Source organism: Drosophila tropicalis, unplaced genomic scaffold (assembly GCF_018151085.1).
Source record: "Drosophila tropicalis isolate 14030-0801.00 unplaced genomic scaffold, ASM1815108v1 contig_593, whole genome shotgun sequence".
Lineage (NCBI taxonomy): Eukaryota > Metazoa > Arthropoda > Insecta > Diptera > Drosophilidae > Drosophila > Drosophila tropicalis.
Window position 1 is genome coordinate 4,335,650 of NW_027173070.1, and position 21,930 is coordinate 4,357,579.

The window sequence follows — 21,930 nt, forward strand, 5'->3', positions numbered from 1 at the left end:
TTGTTGTTATTGTTGTTGCTGCTTGACATTTCGCACACAACACAAAAGAAAAAAGCTAAACAAAACAAAAACAAATGAAGAAGACTCTACTGCTGCCCCCTGGAAAATTTTATGCTTTTATTTTGTATATTTCAGGGGTTTCTTCTTTTCGCAATTTTGGTTGCATAGCATTGCATTGAAAATGCATAAAAAACAAATTTGAAATTTCAAAAATTATTTTGAGTCTGCCTTAATTAGCTTAAAAAACCAGAGCCCCAGCCAAATGGCATGCCAAGAGATGTTAGATGGGAAATCATCAGCATCTCGGCATCAGCAACAAGTTGCAAATTCTTTGCCGTAGTAAATGTCAAACTGTCAGACTATTGGTGGGGGGTGGAGATACTTGAAATGGGAGCGGACTCGAGTCATGGTGGGATGGAGACGGAAAAAAGACAAACTGCATGCCAACAAGTGCCATGCCATGCCATGTAATGACCTGTTTTCAAGGGTCTCAGAAGGCAGTATAAATTTTCAATTATTTTTCAAAGTTTTACATATCATGACAAGTCAATCTAGTTACCTAGAAATTCTCACTCAAAAGGTCATATGAACTGAAAACAACTACTTCAGTCGAATAGTCACAACATTGCTGAGAGTTTGAAAATCATTTGAATAAAAAGTATCAAAAAATTATTATCGAGTTGATTCTTGAGACAAAAATTACAACAGATTATAAACAAGTGAATTTTTACAAATATCAAACTAAAAGTATTCAAAGTTCTTTTTAAGTCAAGGACTAGAAAAAAGATATTCCTTTAAAAATTAACAAAAGTTAAAAATTTTCCCTTTGGCCAAAGTTAATACATTTAAAATTCTACATCAAAATAAAGTACAAATTTCAGCACAAATTTGGCTAAAAGTGCCAAAGTTACGAAACATATACAAAATCCTTTATCCATCCTTTATGACAAAATTTCGAAACACGTGGACAATTCTAAATTGAAATTGAGTGAATTTTAGAACGCAATGCACAAAAAGTTACACAAGTTTTGGTTATAAATTGTCCCAAAGTTATAAAACAGTTATGTTTACTCCTTTAAATCAAAATTAATCCAAAATTTAAACGGTTTAAGAAATGAATAAAACTCTTTATCAAAATTAAGTGAAAATTTCAAAATATATTCCATAAAAAGTTGTTAAAAATTGTCCTTTCGGCCAAAGCTACAAAATACACATAAAAGTCTACATCAAAATTAAGTACAAATTTTAGCTGACTCTATAAAAAGTTATAAGAGTGGCTATAAGTGCCAAAGTTACGAAACATATATACATAATCCATCATATCTAAATACGTAGACAATTCCAAAATTAAGTGAATTTTAGAACGCAATCCACAAAAAGTTACAAAAGTTTTGATAGATATGTCCAAAAGTTATAAAACAGTTATGCTTAATCCTTTAATTCAATTCAAAGTTACGAAACATATATACATAATCCATCATATCTAAATACGTAGACAATTCCAAAATTAAGTGAATTTTAGAACGCAATCCACAAAAAGTTACAAAAGTTTTGATAGATATTGTCCAAAAGTTATAAAACAGTTATGCTTAATCCTTTAATTCAATTCAAAGTTACGAAACATATATACATAATCCATCATATCTAAATACGTACACAATTCTAAATTGAAATTAAGTGAATTTTAGAACGCAATCCACAAAAAGTTACAAAAGTTTTGATAGATATTGTCCAAAAGTTATAAAACAGTTATGCTTAATCCTTTAATTCAAAATTAATCAAAATTTCGAACGGTTTAAGAAATATGAATGGATTTCTATCAAAAGTGAAAATTTCAAAATATATTCCATAAATAGTTGTTAAAAATTGTCCTTTCGGCCAAAGCTACAAAATACACATAAAAGTCTACATCAAAATTAAGTACAAATTTTAGCTCAGACTCTATGAAAAGTTATAAGAGTGGCTAAAAGTGCCAAAGTTACGAAACATATATACATAATCCATCATATCTAAAAACGTACACAATTCTAAATTGAAATTAAATGAATTTTAGAACGCAATCCACAAAAAGTTACAAAAGTTTTGATAGATATTGTCCAAAAGTTATAAAACAGTTATGCTTAATCCTTTAATTCAATTCAAAGTTACGAAACATATATACATAATCCATCATATCTAAATACGTAGACAATTCCAAAATTAAGTGAATTTTAGAACGCAATCCACAAAAAGTTACAAAAGTTTTGATAGATATTGTCCAAAAGTTATAAAACAGTTATGCTTAATCCTTTAATTCAATTCAAAGTTACGAAACATATATACATAATCCATCATATCTAAATACGTACACAATTCTAAATTGAAATTAAGTGAATTTTAGAACGCAATCCACAAAAAGTTACAAGAGTTAGTACAAATTGTCCCAAAGTTGTAAAACAGTTATGGTTAATCCTTTAATTCAAAATTAATCAAAGTTTCGAACGGTTTAAGAAATATGAATGGATTTCTATCAAAAGTGAAAATTTCAAAATATATTCCATAAATAGTTGTTAAAAATTGTCCTTTCGGCCAAAGCTACAAAATACACATAAAAGTCTACATCAAAATTAAGTACAAATTTTAGCTCAGACTCTATGAAAAGTTATAAGAGTGGCTAAAAGTGCCAAAGTTACGAAACATATATACATAATCCATCATATCTAAAAACGTACACAATTCTAAATTGAAATTAAATGAATTTTAGAACGCAATCCACAAAAAGTTACAAAAGTTTTGATAGATATTGTCCAAAAGTTATAAAACAGTTATGCTTAATCCTTTAATTCAATTCAAAGTTACGAAACATATATACATAATCCATCATATCTAAATACGTAGACAATTCCAAAATTAAGTGAATTTTAGAACGCAATCCACAAAAAGTTACAAAAGTTTTGATAGATATTGTCCAAAAGTTATAAAACAGTTATGCTTAATCCTTTAATTCAATTCAAAGTTACGAAACATATATACATAATCCATCATATCTAAATACGTACACAATTCTAAATTGAAATTAAGTGAATTTTAGAACGCAATCCACAAAAAGTTACAAGAGTTAGTACAAATTGTCCCAAAGTTGTAAAACAGTTATGGTTAATCCTTTAATTCAAAATTAATCAAAATTTCGAACGGTTTTAGAAATATGAATGGATTATTATCAAAAGTGAAAATTTCAAAATATTCTATTTAAAATTTACAAAAGTTGAAAATTGTCCTTTCGTTCGAAGCTACAAAATACACATAAAAGTCTACATCAAAATTAAGTACAAATTTTAGCTCAGACTCTATGAAAAGTTATAAGAGTGGCTAAAAGTGCCAAAGTTACGAAACATATATACATAATCCATCATATCTAAGTACGTACACAATTCTAAATTGAAATTAAGTGAATTTTAGAACGCAATCCACAAAAAGTTACAAAAGTTTTGATAGATATTGTCCAAAAGTTATAAAACAGTTATGCTTAATCCTTTAATTCAATTCAAAGTTACGAAACATATATACATAATCCATCATATCTAAATACGTAGACAATTCCAAAATTAAGTGAATTTTAGAACGCAATCCACAAAAAGTTACAAAAGTTTTGATAGATATTGTCCAAAAGTTATAAAACAGTTATGCTTAATCCTTTAATTCAATTCAAAGTTACGAAACATATATACATAATCCATCATATCTAAATACGTACACAATTCTAAATTGAAATTAAGTGAATTTTAGAACGCAATCCACAAAAAGTTACAAGAGTTAGTACAAATTGTCCCAAAGTTGTAAAACAGTTATGGTTAATCCTTTAATTCAAAATTAATCAAAATTTCGAACGGTTTAAGAAATATGAATGGATTTCTATCAAAAGTGAAAATTTCATAATATATTCCATAAAAAGTTGTTAAAAATTGTCCTTTCGGCCAAAGCTACAAAATACACATAAAAGTCTACATCAAAATTAAGTACAAATTTTAGCTGACTCTATGAAAAGTTATAAGAGTGGCTAAAAGTGCCAAAGTTACGAAACATATATACATAATCCATCATATCTAAATACGTAGACAATTCCAAAATTAAGTGAATTTTAGAACGCAATCCACAAAAAGTTACAAAAGTTTTGATAGATATTGTCCAAAAGTTATAAAACAGTTATGCTTAATCCTTTAATTCAATTCAAAGTTACGAAACATATATACATAATCCATCATATCTAAATACGTACACAATTCTAAATTGAAATTAAGTGAATTTTAGAACGCAATCCACAAAAAGTTACAAGAGTTAGTACAAATTGTCCCAAAGTTGTAAAACAGTTATGGTTAATCCTTTAATTCAAAATTAATCAAAATTTCGAACGGTTTTAGAAATATGAATGGATTATTATCAAAAGTGAAAATTTCAAAATATATTCCATAAAAAGTTGTTAAAAATTGTCCTTTCGGCCAAAGCTACAAAATACACATAAAAGTCTACATCAAAATTAAGTACAAATTTTAGCTCAGACTCTATGAAAAGTTATAAGAGTGGCTAAAAGTGCCAAAGTTACGAAACATATATACATAATCCATCATATCTAAGTACGTACACAATTCTAAATTGAAATTAAGTGAATTTTAGAACGCAATCCACAAAAAGTTACAAAAGTTTTGATAGATATTGTCCAAAAGTTATAAAACAGTTATGCTTAATCCTTTAATTCAAAATTAATCAAAATTTCGAACGGTTTAAGAAATATGAATGGATTTCTATCAAAAGTGAAAATTTCAAAATATATTCCATAAAAAGTTGTTAAAAATTGTCCTTTCGGCCAAAGCTACAAAATACACATAAAAGTCTACATCAAAATTAAGTACAAATTTTAGCTCAGACTCTATGAAAAGTTATAAGAGTGGCTAAAAGTGCCAAAGTTACGAAACATATATACATAATCCATCATATCTAAAAACGTACACAATTCTAAATTGAAATTAAATGAATTTTAGAACGCAATCCACAAAAAGTTACAAAAGTTTTGATAGATATGTCCAAAAGTTATAAAACAGTTATGCTTAATCCTTTAATTCAATTCAAAGTTACGAAACATATATACATAATCCATCATATCTAAATACGTAGACAATTCCAAAATTAAGTGAATTTTAGAACGCAATCCACAAAAAGTTACAAAAGTTTTGATAGATATTGTCCAAAAGTTATAAAACAGTTATGCTTAATCCTTTAATTCAATTCAAAGTTACGAAACATATATACATAATCCATCATATCTAAATACGTACACAATTCTAAATTGAAATTAAGTGAATTTTAGAACGCAATCCACAAAAAGTTACAAAAGTTTTGATAGATATTGTCCAAAAGTTATAAAACAGTTATGCTTAATCCTTTAATTCAATTCAAAGTTACGAAACATATATACATAATCCATCATATCTAAATACGTACACAATTCTAAATTGAAATTAAGTGAATTTTAGAACGCAATCCACAAAAAGTTACAAAAGTTTTGATAGATATTGTCCAAAAGTTATAAAACAGTTATGCTTAATCCTTTAATTCAAAATTAATCAAAGTTTCGAACGGTTTAAGAAATAAGAATGAATTTCTATCAAAAGTGAAAATTTCAAAATATATTCCATAAAAAGTTGTTAAAAATTGTCCTTTCGGCCAAAGCTACAAAATACACATAAAAGTCTACATCAAAATTAAGTACAAATTTTAGCTCAGACTCTATGAAAAGTTATAAGAGTGGCTAAAAGTGCCAAAGTTACGAAACATATATACATAATCCATCATATCTAAATATATACATAATCCATCATATCTAAATACGTACACAATTCTAAATTGAAATTAAGTGAATTTTAGAACGCAATCCACAAAAAGTTACAAAAGTTAGTACAAATTGTCCCAAAGTTGTAAAACAGTTATGGTTAATCCTTTAATTCAAAATTAATCAAAGTTTCGAACGGTTTAAGAAATAAGAATGAATTTCTATCAAAAGTGAAAATTTCAAAATATATTCCATAAAAAGTTGTTAAAAATTGTCCTTTCGGCCAAAGCTACAAAATACACATAAAAGTCTACATCAAAATTAAGTACAAATTTTAGCTCAGACTCTATGAAAAGTTATAAGAGTGGCTAAAAGTGCCAAAGTTACGAAACATATATACATAATCCATCATATCTAAATACGTAGACAATTCCAAAATTAAGTGAATTTTAGAACGCAATCCACAAAAAGTTACAAAAGTTTTGATAGATATTGTCCAAAAGTTATAAAACAGTTATGCTTAATCCTTTAATTCAATTCAAAGTTACGAAACATATATACATAATCCATCATATCTAAAAACGTACACAATTCTAAATTGAAATTAAATGAATTTTAGAACGCAATCCACAAAAAGTTACAAAAGTTTTGATAGATATGTCCAAAAGTTATAAAACAGTTATGCTTAATCCTTTAATTCAATTCAAAGTTACGAAACATATATACATAATCCATCATATCTAAAAACGTACACAATTCTAAATTGAAATTAAATGAATTTTAGAACGCAATCCACAAAAAGTTACAAAAGTTTTGATAGATATGTCCAAAAGTTATAAAACAGTTATGCTTAATCCTTTAATTCAATTCAAAGTTACGAAACATATATACATAATCCATCATATCTAAATACGTAGACAATTCCAAAATTAAGTGAATTTTAGAACGCAATCCACAAAAAGTTACAAAAGTTAGTACAAATTGTCCCAAAGTTGTAAAACAGTTATGGTTAATCCTTTAATTCAAAATTAATCAAAATTTCGAACGGTTTTAGAAATATGAATGGATTATTATCAAAAGTGAAAATTTCGAAATATATTCCATAAAAAGTTGTTAAAAATTGTCCTTTCGGCCAAAGCTACAAAATACACATAAAAGTCTACATCAAAATTAAGTACAAATTTTAGCTGACTCTATAAAAAGTTATAAGAGTGGCTATAAGTGCCAAAGTTACGAAACATATATACATAATCCATCATATCTAAATACGTAGACAATTCCAAAATTAAGTGAATTTTAGAACGCAATCCACAAAAAGTTACAAAAGTTTTGATAGATATTGTCCAAAAGTTATAAAACAGTTATGCTTAATCCTTTAATTCAATTCAAAGTTACGAAACATATATACATAATCCATCATATCTAAAAACGTACACAATTCTAAATTGAAATTAAATGAATTTTAGAACGCAATCCACAAAAAGTTACAAAAGTTTTGATAGATATGTCCAAAAGTTATAAAACAGTTATGCTTAATCCTTTAATTCAATTCAAAGTTACGAAACATATATACATAATCCATCATATCTAAATACGTAGACAATTCCAAAATTAAGTGAATTTTAGAACGCAATCCACAAAAAGTTACAAAAGTTTTGATAGATATTGTCCAAAAGTTATAAAACAGTTATGCTTAATCCTTTAATTCAATTCAAAGTTACGAAACATATATACATAATCCATCATATCTAAATACGTACACAATTCTAAATTGAAATTAAGTGAATTTTAGAACGCAATCCACAAAAAGTTACAAGAGTTAGTACAAATTGTCCCAAAGTTGTAAAACAGTTATGGTTAATCCTTTAATTCAAAATTAATCAAAATTTCGAACGGTTTTAGAAATATGAATGGATTATTATCAAAAGTGAAAATTTCAAAATATATTCCATAAAAAGTTGTTAAAAATTGTCCTTTCGGCCAAAGCTACAAAATACACATAAAAGTCTACATCAAAATTAAGTACAAATTTTAGCTCAGACTCTATGAAAAGTTATAAGAGTGGCTAAAAGTGCCAAAGTTACGAAACATATATACATAATCCATCATATCTAAAAACGTACACAATTCTAAATTGAAATTAAATGAATTTTAGAACGCAATCCACAAAAAGTTACAAAAGTTTTGATAGATATGTCCAAAAGTTATAAAACAGTTATGCTTAATCCTTTAATTCAATTCAAAGTTACGAAACATATATACATAATCCATCATATCTAAATACGTAGACAATTCCAAAATTAAGTGAATTTTAGAACGCAATCCACAAAAAGTTACAAAAGTTTTGATAGATATTGTCCAAAAGTTATAAAACAGTTATGCTTAATCCTTTAATTCAATTCAAAGTTACGAAACATATATACATAATCCATCATATCTAAATACGTACACAATTCTAAATTGAAATTAAGTGAATTTTAGAACGCAATCCACAAAAAGTTACAAGAGTTAGTACAAATTGTCCCAAAGTTGTAAAACAGTTATGGTTAATCCTTTAATTCAAAATTAATCAAAATTTCGAACGGTTTTAGAAATATGAATGGATTATTATCAAAAGTGAAAATTTCAAAATATATTCCATAAAAAGTTGTTAAAAATTGTCCTTTCGTTCGAAGCTACAAAATACACATAAAAGTCTACATCAAAATTAAGTACAAATTTTAGCTCAGACTCTATGAAAAGTTATAAGAGTGGCTAAAAGTGCCAAAGTTACGAAACATATATACATAATCCATCATATCTAAAAACGTACACAATTCTAAATTGAAATTAAATGAATTTTAGAACGCAATCCACAAAAAGTTACAAAAGTTTTGATAGATATGTCCAAAAGTTATAAAACAGTTATGCTTAATCCTTTAATTCAATTCAAAGTTACGAAACATATATACATAATCCATCATATCTAAATACGTAGACAATTCCAAAATTAAGTGAATTTTAGAACGCAATCCACAAAAAGTTACAAAAGTTTTGATAGATATTGTCCAAAAGTTATAAAACAGTTATGCTTAATCCTTTAATTCAATTCAAAGTTACGAAACATATATACATAATCCATCATATCTAAATACGTACACAATTCTAAATTGAAATTAAGTGAATTTTAGAACGCAATCCACAAAAAGTTACAAGAGTTAGTACAAATTGTCCCAAAGTTGTAAAACAGTTATGGTTAATCCTTTAATTCAAAATTAATCAAAATTTCGAACGGTTTTAGAAATATGAATGGATTATTATCAAAAGTGAAAATTTCAAAATATATTCCATAAAAAGTTGTTAAAAATTGTCCTTTCGGCCAAAGCTACAAAATACACATAAAAGTCTACATCAAAATTAAGTACAAATTTTAGCTCAGACTCTATGAAAAGTTATAAGAGTGGCTAAAAGTGCCAAAGTTACGAAACATATATACATAATCCATCATATCTAAAAACGTACACAATTCTAAATTGAAATTAAGTGAATTTTAGAACGCAATCCACAAAAAGTTACAAAAGTTTTGATAGATATTGTCCAAAAGTTATAAAACAGTTATGCTTAATCCTTTAATTCAATTCAAAGTTACGAAACATATATACATAATCCATCATATCTAAATACGTACACAATTCTAAATTGAAATTAAGTGAATTTTAGAACGCAATCCACAAAAAGTTACAAAAGTTAGTACAAATTGTCCCAAAGTTGTAAAACAGTTATGGTTAATCCTTTAATTCAAAATTAATCAAAGTTTCGAACGGTTTAAGAAATAAGAATGAATTTCTATCAAAAGTGAAAATTTCAAAATATATTCCATAAAAAGTTGTTAAAAATTGTCCTTTCGTTCGAAGCTACAAAATACACATAAAAGTCTACATCAAAATTAAGTACAAATTTTAGCTCAGACTCTATGAAAAGTTATAAGAGTGGCTAAAAGTGCCAAAGTTACGAAACATATATACATAATCCATCATATCTAAAAACGTACACAATTCTAAATTGAAATTAAATGAATTTTAGAACGCAATCCACAAAAAGTTACAAAAGTTTTGATAGATATGTCCAAAAGTTATAAAACAGTTATGCTTAATCCTTTAATTCAATTCAAAGTTACGAAACATATATACATAATCCATCATATCTAAATACGTAGACAATTCCAAAATTAAGTGAATTTTAGAACGCAATCCACAAAAAGTTACAAAAGTTTTGATAGATATTGTCCAAAAGTTATAAAACAGTTATGCTTAATCCTTTAATTCAATTCAAAGTTACGAAACATATATACATAATCCATCATATCTAAATACGTACACAATTCTAAATTGAAATTAAGTGAATTTTAGAACGCAATCCACAAAAAGTTACAAGAGTTAGTACAAATTGTCCCAAAGTTGTAAAACAGTTATGGTTAATCCTTTAATTCAAAATTAATCAAAATTTCGAACGGTTTTAGAAATATGAATGGATTATTATCAAAAGTGAAAATTTCAAAATATATTCCATAAAAAGTTGTTAAAAATTGTCCTTTCGGCCAAAGCTACAAAATACACATAAAAGTCTACATCAAAATTAAGTACAAATTTTAGCTCAGACTCTATGAAAAGTTATAAGAGTGGCTAAAAGTGCCAAAGTTACGAAACATATATACATAATCCATCATATCTAAATACGTGCACAATTCTAAATTGAAATTAAGTGAATTTTAGAACGCAATCCACAAAAAGTTACAAAAGTTAGTACAAATTGTCCCAAAGTTGTAAAACAGTTATGGTTAATCCTTTAATTCAAAATTAATCAAAGTTTCGAACGGTTTAAGAAATAAGAATGAATTTCTATCAAAAGAGAAAATTTCGAAATATATTCCATAAAAAGTTGTTAAAAATTGTCCTTTCGTTCGAAGCTACAAAATACACATAAAAGTCTACATCAAAATTAAGTACAAATTTTAGCTGACTCTATAAAAAGTTATAAGAGTGGCTAAAAGTGCCAAAGTTACGAAACATATATACATAATCCATCATATCTAAATACGTAGACAATTCCAAAATTAAGTGAATTTTAGAACGCAATCCACAAAAAGTTACAAAAGTTTTGATAGATATTGTCCAAAAGTTATAAAACAGTTATGCTTAATCCTTTAATTCAATTCAAAGTTACGAAACATATATACATAATCCATCATATCTAAATACGTGCACAATTCTAAATTGAAATTAAGTGAATTTTAGAACGCAATCCACAAAAAGTTACAAAAGTTAGTACAAATTGTCCCAAAGTTGTAAAACAGTTATGGTTAATCCTTTAATTCAAAATTAATCAAAGTTTCGAACGGTTTAAGAAATAAGAATGAATTTCTATCAAAAGAGAAAATTTCGAAATATATTCCATAAAAAGTTGTTAAAAATTGTCCTTTCGTTCGAAGCTACAAAATACACATAAAAGTCTACATCAAAATTAAGTACAAATTTTAGCTGACTCTATAAAAAGTTATAAGAGTGGCTAAAAGTGCCAAAGTTACGAAACATATATACATAATCCATCATATCTAAATACGTAGACAATTCCAAAATTAAGTGAATTTTAGAACGCAATCCACAAAAAGTTACAAAAGTTTTGATAGATATTGTCCAAAAGTTATAAAACAGTTATGCTTAATCCTTTAATTCAATTCAAAGTTACGAAACATATATACATAATCCATCATATCTAAATATGTAGACAATTCCAAAATTAAGTGAATTTTAGAACGCAATCCACAAAAAGTTACAAAAGTTTTGATAGATATTGTCCAAAAGTTATAAAACAGTTATGCTTAATCCTTTAATTCAATTCAAAGTTACGAAACATATATACATAATCCATCATATCTAAATACGTACACAATTCTAAATTGAAATTAAGTGAATTTTAGAACGCAATCCACAAAAAGTTACAAGAGTTAGTACAAATTGTCCCAAAGTTGTAAAACAGTTATGGTTAATCCTTTAATTCAAAATTAATCAAAATTTCGAACGGTTTTAGAAATATGAATGGATTATTATCAAAAGTGAAAATTTCAAAATATATTCCATAAAAAGTTGTTAAAAATTGTCCTTTCGGCCAAAGCTACAAAATACACATAAAAGTCTACATCAAAATTAAGTACAAATTTTAGCTCAGACTCTATGAAAAGTTATAAGAGTGGCTAAAAGTGCCAAAGTTACGAAACATATATACATAATCCATCATATCTAAAAACGTACACAATTCTAAATTGAAATTAAGTGAATTTTAGAACGCAATCCACAAAAAGTTACAAAAGTTTTGATAGATATTGTCCAAAAGTTATAAAACAGTTATGCTTAATCCTTTAATTCAAAATTAATCAAAGTTTCGAACGGTTTAAGAAATAAGAATGAATTTCTATGAAAAGTGAAAATTTCGAAATATATTCCATAAAAAGTTGTTAAAAATTGTCCTTTCGTTCGAAGCTACAAAATACACATAAAAGTCTACATCAAAATTAAGTACAAATTTTAAAACTCATTCCATAAACAATCATTTTTATCGAAATGAAATCGGACCATTATGCCTTTCTTTGTCCTTTCGGCTTTAAAATTAAAATAATAAATTTGACATTTTTTGTTTCGAGACAAAGCAAAATTTGAAAAAATATTAAATCCATAAGCCATCATTTGTTATATAGTCAAGATGACGTGTAGCTCGCGAGATAACAGACCGGCAGCGCAGATGATAGGATTGCAGAATTCCCACATGCTCTCTGGACACAGGAGCTCGCCAAAAATATCTGCAGGAAATGTATAATTCCAGAACACTTCCTGTGCAGTCTTGGCAAAACGCTTTAGGTTGCAGCCAAGCGGACACCCAAATCCTGTTAGATGTATTTAGCTGCTAGGACCAAAAGGATTCCCGGATTAACCTAACCTAACCCTAAAATCCAAATTCTGACCATTAAAAATTGCAAATTAACCAATAATATCTCTTTTACATCAAAATTAAGTGACACAGAAAAGCGCATATACGTATTTATGGTATATTTTGTTTAAATAAAAAACTAAAAGTGTTCGTTTAAATTAAATTTTAGAATTTCAAAATTTAAAGTTTTCGTTTAAATTTTAGAATTTCCAAATTTAAAGTTTTCGTTTAAATTTCAAAATTTCAAATTTAAAGTTTATTTATGGTGTTTCGTGAACTATATGTTTGGATTGTTTTGTTTTAAAAGTGTCTATCTATCCCTTTTATAATAGTATTTCCTAGAAACGCGAACCAAATTGTATTTTGCCGCGTCCACGACATTCATACAAACATCGTTTCGAAAACAAGTCTCAGATATTACGAATTTTATGACCACATTAAATTTTCGCAGATACAGTGAAACCTCGATATAACGAACTTCGTTATAACGAAAAACCCAATATAACGAATTTTTTGTTAAGTCCCTTGAAAGGACTAAGGTCTTACATTTCAGTACCTATAGCGAATCAATAGATATAACGAATAATTTTGCGATCCCCCTCAGATTCGTTATATCGAGGTTTCACTGTATTTACTTTTAGGTGAACACAATTCGCCAAATTCTCCTTGTTCTCTTAGGTTCACAATCAAATGTCAAGACAAGCGTGCAGCAGCAGTTTTGAATTGCGATGGCTTGATTTTATATCGATTTGGGAGATTTTGCAATTTGATTGAATTTCTATGAACATATTTGTGGAATTAAGTCCAGCGGCATATGTAAGAAGCCCTTTCCCGAGGTGAAGAAAATCTGGTTGCACATACAATGGAAACTTACAGTCTCTAAAGCAGGGCATTGGCTGTTGTCAACGGATGTCCGACTTCCCATACGAAATCCAGTCCAACTATTGAATCTAGGTAGGTAGGTGTCTTTTGGCCACATTGTTTGCCAACCAGTTGGGTAGACAAATGACAGTTTGAAAGGTCGCCAGCGGCAAAGTTGAAAAGGCCGACGATGAGATATCCATGTATGTATGTATGTCTTTTGTTTTGTCAGTCTCTATTGCATATTTAATATTCTTTTATTTTCCACCAAAATGAATTCAATGTTGATCGTTTTCATGAAACGATCGTTTTGTTTCTGCTTGTCTAATTGTTTATTCAAATCGCCACACTGAACATTGTCCATTACAATAAATTCCAAAGTCATCGATAGGCAAACTTTTATTATGCCACTGTCAAATTCTCTCTAGAATGTAGGCAAATGTGTCACGACTTTGGAATATAAGAATTATTTTGATGGTTTTTCAATTGTAGGTCAAATATGTGAGTGGAAAAATTAATGAACTTCAGTTTTACAATTCCGTAATAGATACAGAAGCTTTCCTAGAGATTAAATTTAATCGATGGAATGAATTTCTAAAAAAAAGATTGTATTCACTCCAATCAGCTAAGCTGCAAGGCTCACACATAGAAGCTATTAATGCAGTGTCAACGGAATGTAAGAATGAACGATTTAATCTACCTTCTGCGGATTAGAGCTAATGATTATCATAATTACCAAAAACTCTTGCCAGTGCATAGCAGCAGAAGGTATAAACTAGTAAAATTTCGAATTTTTCTCCGGGGTCGGCAAGGGGATTCGAACCCTCACAACATACGTTATCACATTAGATGATATACAGCGAGAAAAAGCAGCTCAACGCGCTCCACCATCGTATGAAAACAACAACCTGTTGCTCATTCGGCAACACTTCTAAATTAACAGAGCTCTCTTGTGTGATTATGTTAAATTTGAATTGGCTCGCAAATGATGCTGTTAACTTAACATTTCGTAACATTTTTTCCGTTAAGTACAACTAAATTATATAATAACAATTTTAAATTTATTGTTAATTGTGAAATGTGTGAAGATCGAAGAAGTTAGTTTCCGTTTCAGTTTTGCCTTGTCCCATTTTGTTAAGATTTGCCTTCTTGACATTTCAAATAATTAATCAAACCCTAAACTAATCTCGACAAGCTCTCCAACCCGAAATGTGTGAGGGGCATGCAGCAACGCCTCGTCGCGTTCTTGCATGTGATAATAAACGGCAATTATTTGTATATAGCCAAGTGCTTAAAAAAAAAAAAACAAAAACAAACCGAGAAAAATAAGGTGTGAAATTCAAAGTAAGGCTTACATATGGTGGGCGTGTTAACCCATTCCACTTCACTTCACTTTACTTCCACTTCATTCCATTTGAGGCTTTAGGCTCTTGCATAAATTTTGCCTGATAAAATTTTCAATGGGCTGCGGCTGCTGCAATTTCGTTTGAAATATTGCGGCTATATGATATTTCAATTTTCAATTAGTAAGACTAAAAAGAAAAAAAAATTGAATGTGTACGTTTGTACAAGCAGCGAAAATCTGTCGACATGTGGCCCACGAACAAGATTTGACTTTTGCGTGGTCTTTCAAATGCATTTCTGAGTTGTATCAGTTTCTTTTTATGGCCAAACATTGTGGGTCAAACAGTCAACAGTTTTGCTGCAGAAGTGACGCATGGTAAGACCCCGCATTTTGGGTTTTTGGGTGCTGCTGCTGCTGACGCTTGTGTCTGTGTGTGTGTCCTCCGTATGAAATAATTGAACAATGGCACAAATACAAAATGACAATGTCAAATACATAAAAATTGTGAAGAAAATCAAATTATTGGTCTGATATGGGAGCTTACAAAGATATCGAAACTCTCTTTATAGAGAGATTTTGGGAATAATAATTTTTAATAACAAAAAACAATAATTGTGAACAATACAACACCCGATTGCTAAATGTATAGCACATAGTTAGCAAAGTTGACAAGAATATTAAACCAATCCTCACTATGCAACGACTAGTCAGAGTGCCTTCGGTGAGTCAACATTGCGAATGAGTAATTTTCTTGACTTTGGCAATAAATTCGAATTTGACAATTATATGGATATATAGCGATATAAAAATTAAAAGAATGGCAGTTTGCAATACTTTAATATTAAACATGTCTTAAAAGTGAATTACTATTAATGAATAATTCCCAGTTCATTTACGAGCTATTACGACACATGCAATGACTAACATTCCCAGAGTTTCAAATTTTTTATAATATTCAATAAAATTGAACCAAATGTACAAAAACAGATATCAAAAACCAAAAGAATCCCATTTATAGGTTTAACATCGCCCATAATTAAAATAGTATACATATTTAGCATTAGTATTGGTCTGTAATAAATTTTGTAAGAAATTAAGTTGCCCTCCCCAACATGACTTTTAGCTTGGATAACAATCAAATTCAAATGATTTATGGTTTTCTTAAGATTGCCTATAAAATGTTGCTTGTAATATTAACAAGCTTATATTGCTAGTTAATATTGTTTTTACTCCCATAAATACAAATAAATCCCACAACTTGAATGATTTTTGGCACTAAAGATATTAAATCATCCACTTTATCTACACTTTCGATACTTTTTGATATTGAATATACAATTTGTGTTCTGTGTATGTTAGGAATCTGATCTATGTCTTGTTATAAATAAGTTACATACATTCATAATTGTTTTTTTTTTATAATAATTAATGGCAAAACGTTTTTGGAGCTTTGCTGCTGTGACAAATTTGTGACCCAAAAATCTTATGGAGCTTGCGTCAGCCTGAGGCGAGCTCCATTCATTTATTTATTATTTATTTATTTATAACACTTCTCACAATTAACTGCAATGATTTTTGTGTTTTTTTTGGCAAACATTTCAGGGCTAAGCTCAGCCGCTGGCGTTGAAAGGTGTCAGCAAGTTGTGTTTAAAACGTTTCATTAATTTGAATTGTTGCTTGACACATTTCAAGAAAAAAACAAAACACGCGTGTTTGTACATTTTGCTGATGGTTTTGACCTTACTCATTTCAGATACATCCAGCTATTATTTTCCATCACAAAATCGTTTTGTGCCATCGTCTGGATCGTTTCCCCGCCAATCGCAATCATCATTAAGCGGCTTTCGAGGCTCAAATTCTGGAGGATTTTCACCTTCGCCGGGCTCCTATCAAGAGCAACTCCTATTTATAGCCAATGAGAATGGCCAGAAGCAGCCAACATCAGCATTGGCCGGCAATTCCCCATATGGCGGTTCATCGTTCGGAGCCGTTGCTGTAGGAGGAAGCGGCGGTGGATTGCCCACTTCACAATTTGCTGCGGTAAGCTCCAAATATGAATTCAATTTTCCAGCCATACATATTTCCATATGCGGCTTGTTCAATGGTGTCTGGCCAAATGCAACAACTTCGTTTGAGGCAATTAAGTAACTTTTTGTGTCTGTAGTCAACACGCAAAGGCTTCAATCAGCTCCAAAAATAACAAACTCAAAACGAAATCAAATCAAATTCGACAAAATAAATGCAGAAATTGCAACATTTACTTGCATATGAAATATGATTAGAGCCAAATCCAAACCAAATTTCAAAATGGGCAAGAATGCAAATTAAGAAAATTAACAAGTAGAATTTTTTATTCAAATTGCATTATGCCATTAAAATGTTATCCATTTACACCTGTTTTAATCGCTAGTATTAGACGTTAGAGCCGATACCTTAGGAATGACTTAAGTAAATGAGTTTTTGTTACTTCAACTTCTTGATGACGGCTTAGATAAGATTACACATAAAGTAAATTAACTATTAAATTAGCAAGTCAATAATGACGGAAATATAAAGTGTTTTCTATATATTCATTTAGTATTAATATTGCAAACCTTTTAAAATAATAATACAATACAAATACTACTAAAAGTTCAGAAATAAAACGAAATGGATGATATAGCAAAGATATTTCTTTGTTGATCTTGAATTGATTTCTTTCTTTCCCACATTACTCCAAATCTTAATCCAGCCTTATTAAGGGCATACACTTTCCATTTTGTAGGTATATCGAAAGGGTTGATATAGAGAAGATAAGTAGGGAAATTTCTTTCACCCTTTTACTAAAAATGCAGGAACCTTAAAGGTTCAAGATAATTCACAATCTCTATGAAACCGTTGATATATTTCAATACTAGAGTGTGTAACTGAGATCGATAAAGGTAACAAAGAGATATTTTCGCACAGATCAAATATATCAGGAAGTATATGCGAAACTTTCCATGTATGTACTAACATTCCCCGATTTTCGCAAGTTTTCTAGCCATAATGACTTTTCCTTTCACTTTATTTTGCTATTTTCCAATAGCACGCAATTTGTTTTATGTACTTACTAATTTTATAGTTTTTCCTTTGGGGCGTTTTAACGCCTCTCACGCAATGCAAACCGAGAAACAAACACAAATCAAATTAACTGATCTGAACAAATGGCAGACGAAGAGACAACGCCGACACATTGACTACTTTCTGTTATTTCTTTCACTAAGCACACACACACACTCACGGAAAAGATATGGGAGGGGGGAAATAATTGTCGAATTGGCTTCTGCATATCAACGACTTGAACAATTTAATTGTTGAATATTCAAAATAGTCAAATGCATTTCCTCGTCTCATCGAGTTGAGAAAACGTGTATTTAATTGAAATAAACCAAAAAAAATCAAAAACTGTGTAATCATATTGAAATGGCATGAACACGCACTTCCAGTTTTAAAGCCCTAATTGAAATGGTCAGTTGACCAGAGAAATGCATGGCAATAGGAGGAGGAGAGGGGGTAGGCAAGTGGAGGTGGCTAAATTGTCTGAGCACAGCGAGTGGGCACCATGCACTTTTTACACTGTCCCAAGTCAAAGCTCTAAGCTGGATATCAGAGTATTGTTTGCTTTGTGCTGATTTGACTAATGGAAATGGTTTCTTTATGCCATTTGTGCTCTGTGCTCTGGTCAGGAAAAAAACTCAATTAACTTGGCCAGCTAAACAAAAAGACAGCAAACGTTGCAGATATGAAGACAGGTTGTAAATCATGCAAGTCCACATTAAACTAAAAATAGAATAGAGATTAGGATTATTCTTTTGTAAAATTTCAATTTCATATTTGAGTGATCTTACTTGATGTAGTCCTAATTTAAAGAAATTTGTCAGAAGTCCAATATTACAAAGAGCCCTATTTATTTATAATACGAAAACAAAATTCACTATTCGGCCCAATGACGTAGCAGTTCGTTTAGCCAAAAGGGTAACAAAGCGTAAAATAACTACTACCATTAATCTCTCTATAAAACTGTGACATTAGTTTGGCATGAATCTCAGGCAGAACTATGGGAAGGCCGAAACTGCTAGAGCAAAGAGATTACTTGCCGTTTTTAGCCTTCCAAACTCTAGATACGCCAAAGATATTTTGGTTGGTTAAGCTTTAAAATGAAACGAAATGAATATTCGATAAACAATTGTCTAAAATGAATGCAGTTTTAGAATTTTAAGATATATTTTTGTTGTATGTAGTATAAATATTGGAAAATCTACATAGAGGCGCCTCTATAGTTCCCAGCCATGGCTTGGACACATATTAGAATCCAAATTATGGCAACTTAGACAAAATTAATTAGTACAATGTGACTTACAGTTAAAAGTTATTATGGGTTAAGATATCCAAAGACGATAGCCAAGTTGGTTACGCAAAACTCAAACAAATTTCAAATTTTCTTTTAAGAAATGAAGATACTTAAATATTGTGCACACATTATAATTATGTTTGCATGTAGATACTTAGTTCATTAATGAGTACTTATTTGTCAATGAGGGGAAAGTTGCACCAATGACTCTCAGGTCTTGCACTTAAAATCAATATGATTTCCCCTCCATCTGCGTTCCCTCTATAAACATATACGACTTGGAAATAAGTAAGCTGATTTCAAAGCTCTCTTTGATGAATAGTTTAGAAATTGCTTTCTTTACCATAAATAACTCATCAACACACGAACACAGCACACAATCTCCCGGCTAGCTAATGCACTTAAGTTGACAAAAGAGTGAAATTTAGTTTACTTTTTGATACCCACACCTACATAGTTTATCAAGGTGGCTAACTACTTGGGAGTTTTAGATCAGTGATCAGTTAATCAGAGTACACTAACCGCAATTTCTTCTTCTCACTTGGAACCACAGGGAAAATGCTGTCAGCTATCCGAAGAGTGGGCGGGGTCTTAACGGGCTTTCTGATGCGTAAAAACCGACTTCAACCAAGAAGCGGAAAAAAATGCAATGAAATGCAGCTTTTAGCAACAAAACTCGCGTTTTGTATGCAATTTGTTTAACAGAGCACAACTGCTGCTATGCTAAAGACATGGAGCTAGAGATTGCCTTTAGAAGTGCCCACTTTCAAAAATCGTAAAAAACAAAAAACGAAAAGAAAAAAAAAACAATTTATACAATAATAATAACATGTACTTAAAGGCGAAACTGGCAGCAATTTTATTTCTGTGAACTGCAATTGGATAATTAGTGATTCGTTCGACCTTGATACACTTCAATCAAATATTTGATTTCAATCGATTTCTATTGTCTTGCTGTTTCAGCTTTCGATTTCATTTTCAATCAAACATATCTTTTAAGCTGCTTTTTGTCCATTGTCCATGGGATCCAAGAAAACCTTTTGCTGTTGCATTTGGAGTAGGGTACTGGCTGTCCACTTCATCAATTGGTTACCTAAGATTACAATCTATGTCAACCTAAAGTTTTGTTGAGTGTTACAACCAAGTTGACCCTTTGATAGTTCTGTCACTTAAAAGAGACAATTTCCCATTGAAGGGCTGCTCCTCTCGTTCAAGTCCCGAATTAGTTGCATTATGTCGGCTTATGAAGCTCATTAGATAATAGTCGGAAAATGTGTCATGTAAGAGATTATACTGATGCATTTCAACTTTTTACTGAACCAATACAAGTTGTACAGCAATCTCAGAAATATCCAGTTCAGATTAAAAGAATGAGTAGTTATAATAGGTAATCAAGTCAAAAATTAGCATAATTGTTCCATCTTAATAGACTTAAACATTCTGGTTTAGATATTTTAATTGACTTAATAGTTATAGATTTAAAAGCTTGATCTGTTGTAATTTAGTCGAACCTTTTATCCCACATCTAAGTAAGTCAACTTTCACTGATGTGAGTCGGAGTAGTAATTACTTCAATATCTCAGAAACCTATTAAGATTTGATTCTTAATGTATTATTAAGAACCAATCCATCTGTCTTATCAATAATTGCTTTGTTTTGGGTTGTTTATAACACTCAAATATGAGATTGAATATTAGCCCAGAAAAGCCAATTTTTATGAACTTCGTCTTTCCAAATATTCTGTTAATATTCACGGATAATAGAAGTACTTTAGGTTGTACAGTGACAATGGAACAAACGCAACTTCATCCCGGATAAAATAGGGGTGTCCGGTTAATGGGAGCTCGGATAATCGGGGGGTGTAACTGTATTATCAAATATGGAATATACATATATTGACCTGCATTTGGTAACTGATCTTGTCGGCAAGTTATAAATAATAAGTTTCAAAAATAAATTGGCCAAGTATATTTATTAGGCCAATCATAATTCATCAGTAAATTATATATTTTCAAAAGTAGCTTGCTATACGTACCATAAGCACCCGCAATGGCGTCGACTCTTGCCCTCACCTACAACTAAAAATGCCAAACTAATTAAACTAATCCCGGCTTCTTCTACTACATCTAACATTTTCGATTTTTTGCTTTTGTGTTCGCTTCCCACAGAAACAACCGAATCGGCAATCAGACTATTACGATATTTCGCCACGCCCCTTTGGTGTGCCTGTTGGTGGTGGTAGTAGTGGCTTAACGTCCGCGTCCGCATCGGCTGCAACACTGGCCAATGGCTTCACACGCTCCAAGGCGATACGCAACGGCAGCGGCAGCGGCGGTTCAGGGAATAGCCTCACGGGTGGCTTCCAGCCGCAGGCACAGCGCATCAATGTGCCCCACCAGCAGACCCAGTTTCTGGCACACTTCAGCGAGACAACGGTAAGCAAAACTAAAACGAAATGTTGTTAATCGAAATCCAAATCGAAAGATAAACATATAAAAAAGAGGTAAAAAGAAAATAAAGTAAAAGCAAACGAAAGAGAAATAGTTAACAATTTTTTTTTTTGCTGTTGTTTCGTTAACAAAATTGCAT

General features: G+C 30.1%; 1 protein-coding gene across 1 annotated transcript in view; it reads left to right on the forward strand.

Annotated features, from left to right (window-relative positions):
- Window positions 1-21,930, forward strand: part of LOC137577068 (uncharacterized) — a 53,059-nt gene that overhangs the window by 24,904 nt on the left and 6,225 nt on the right. The window contains exons 2-3 of the mRNA XM_068290447.1: window positions 16,723-17,009; window positions 21,510-21,776. Of these exons, the coding sequence (XP_068146548.1) occupies window positions 16,723-17,009; window positions 21,510-21,776 (554 nt within the window). The remainder of the gene's footprint in view (window positions 1-16,722; window positions 17,010-21,509; window positions 21,777-21,930) is intronic.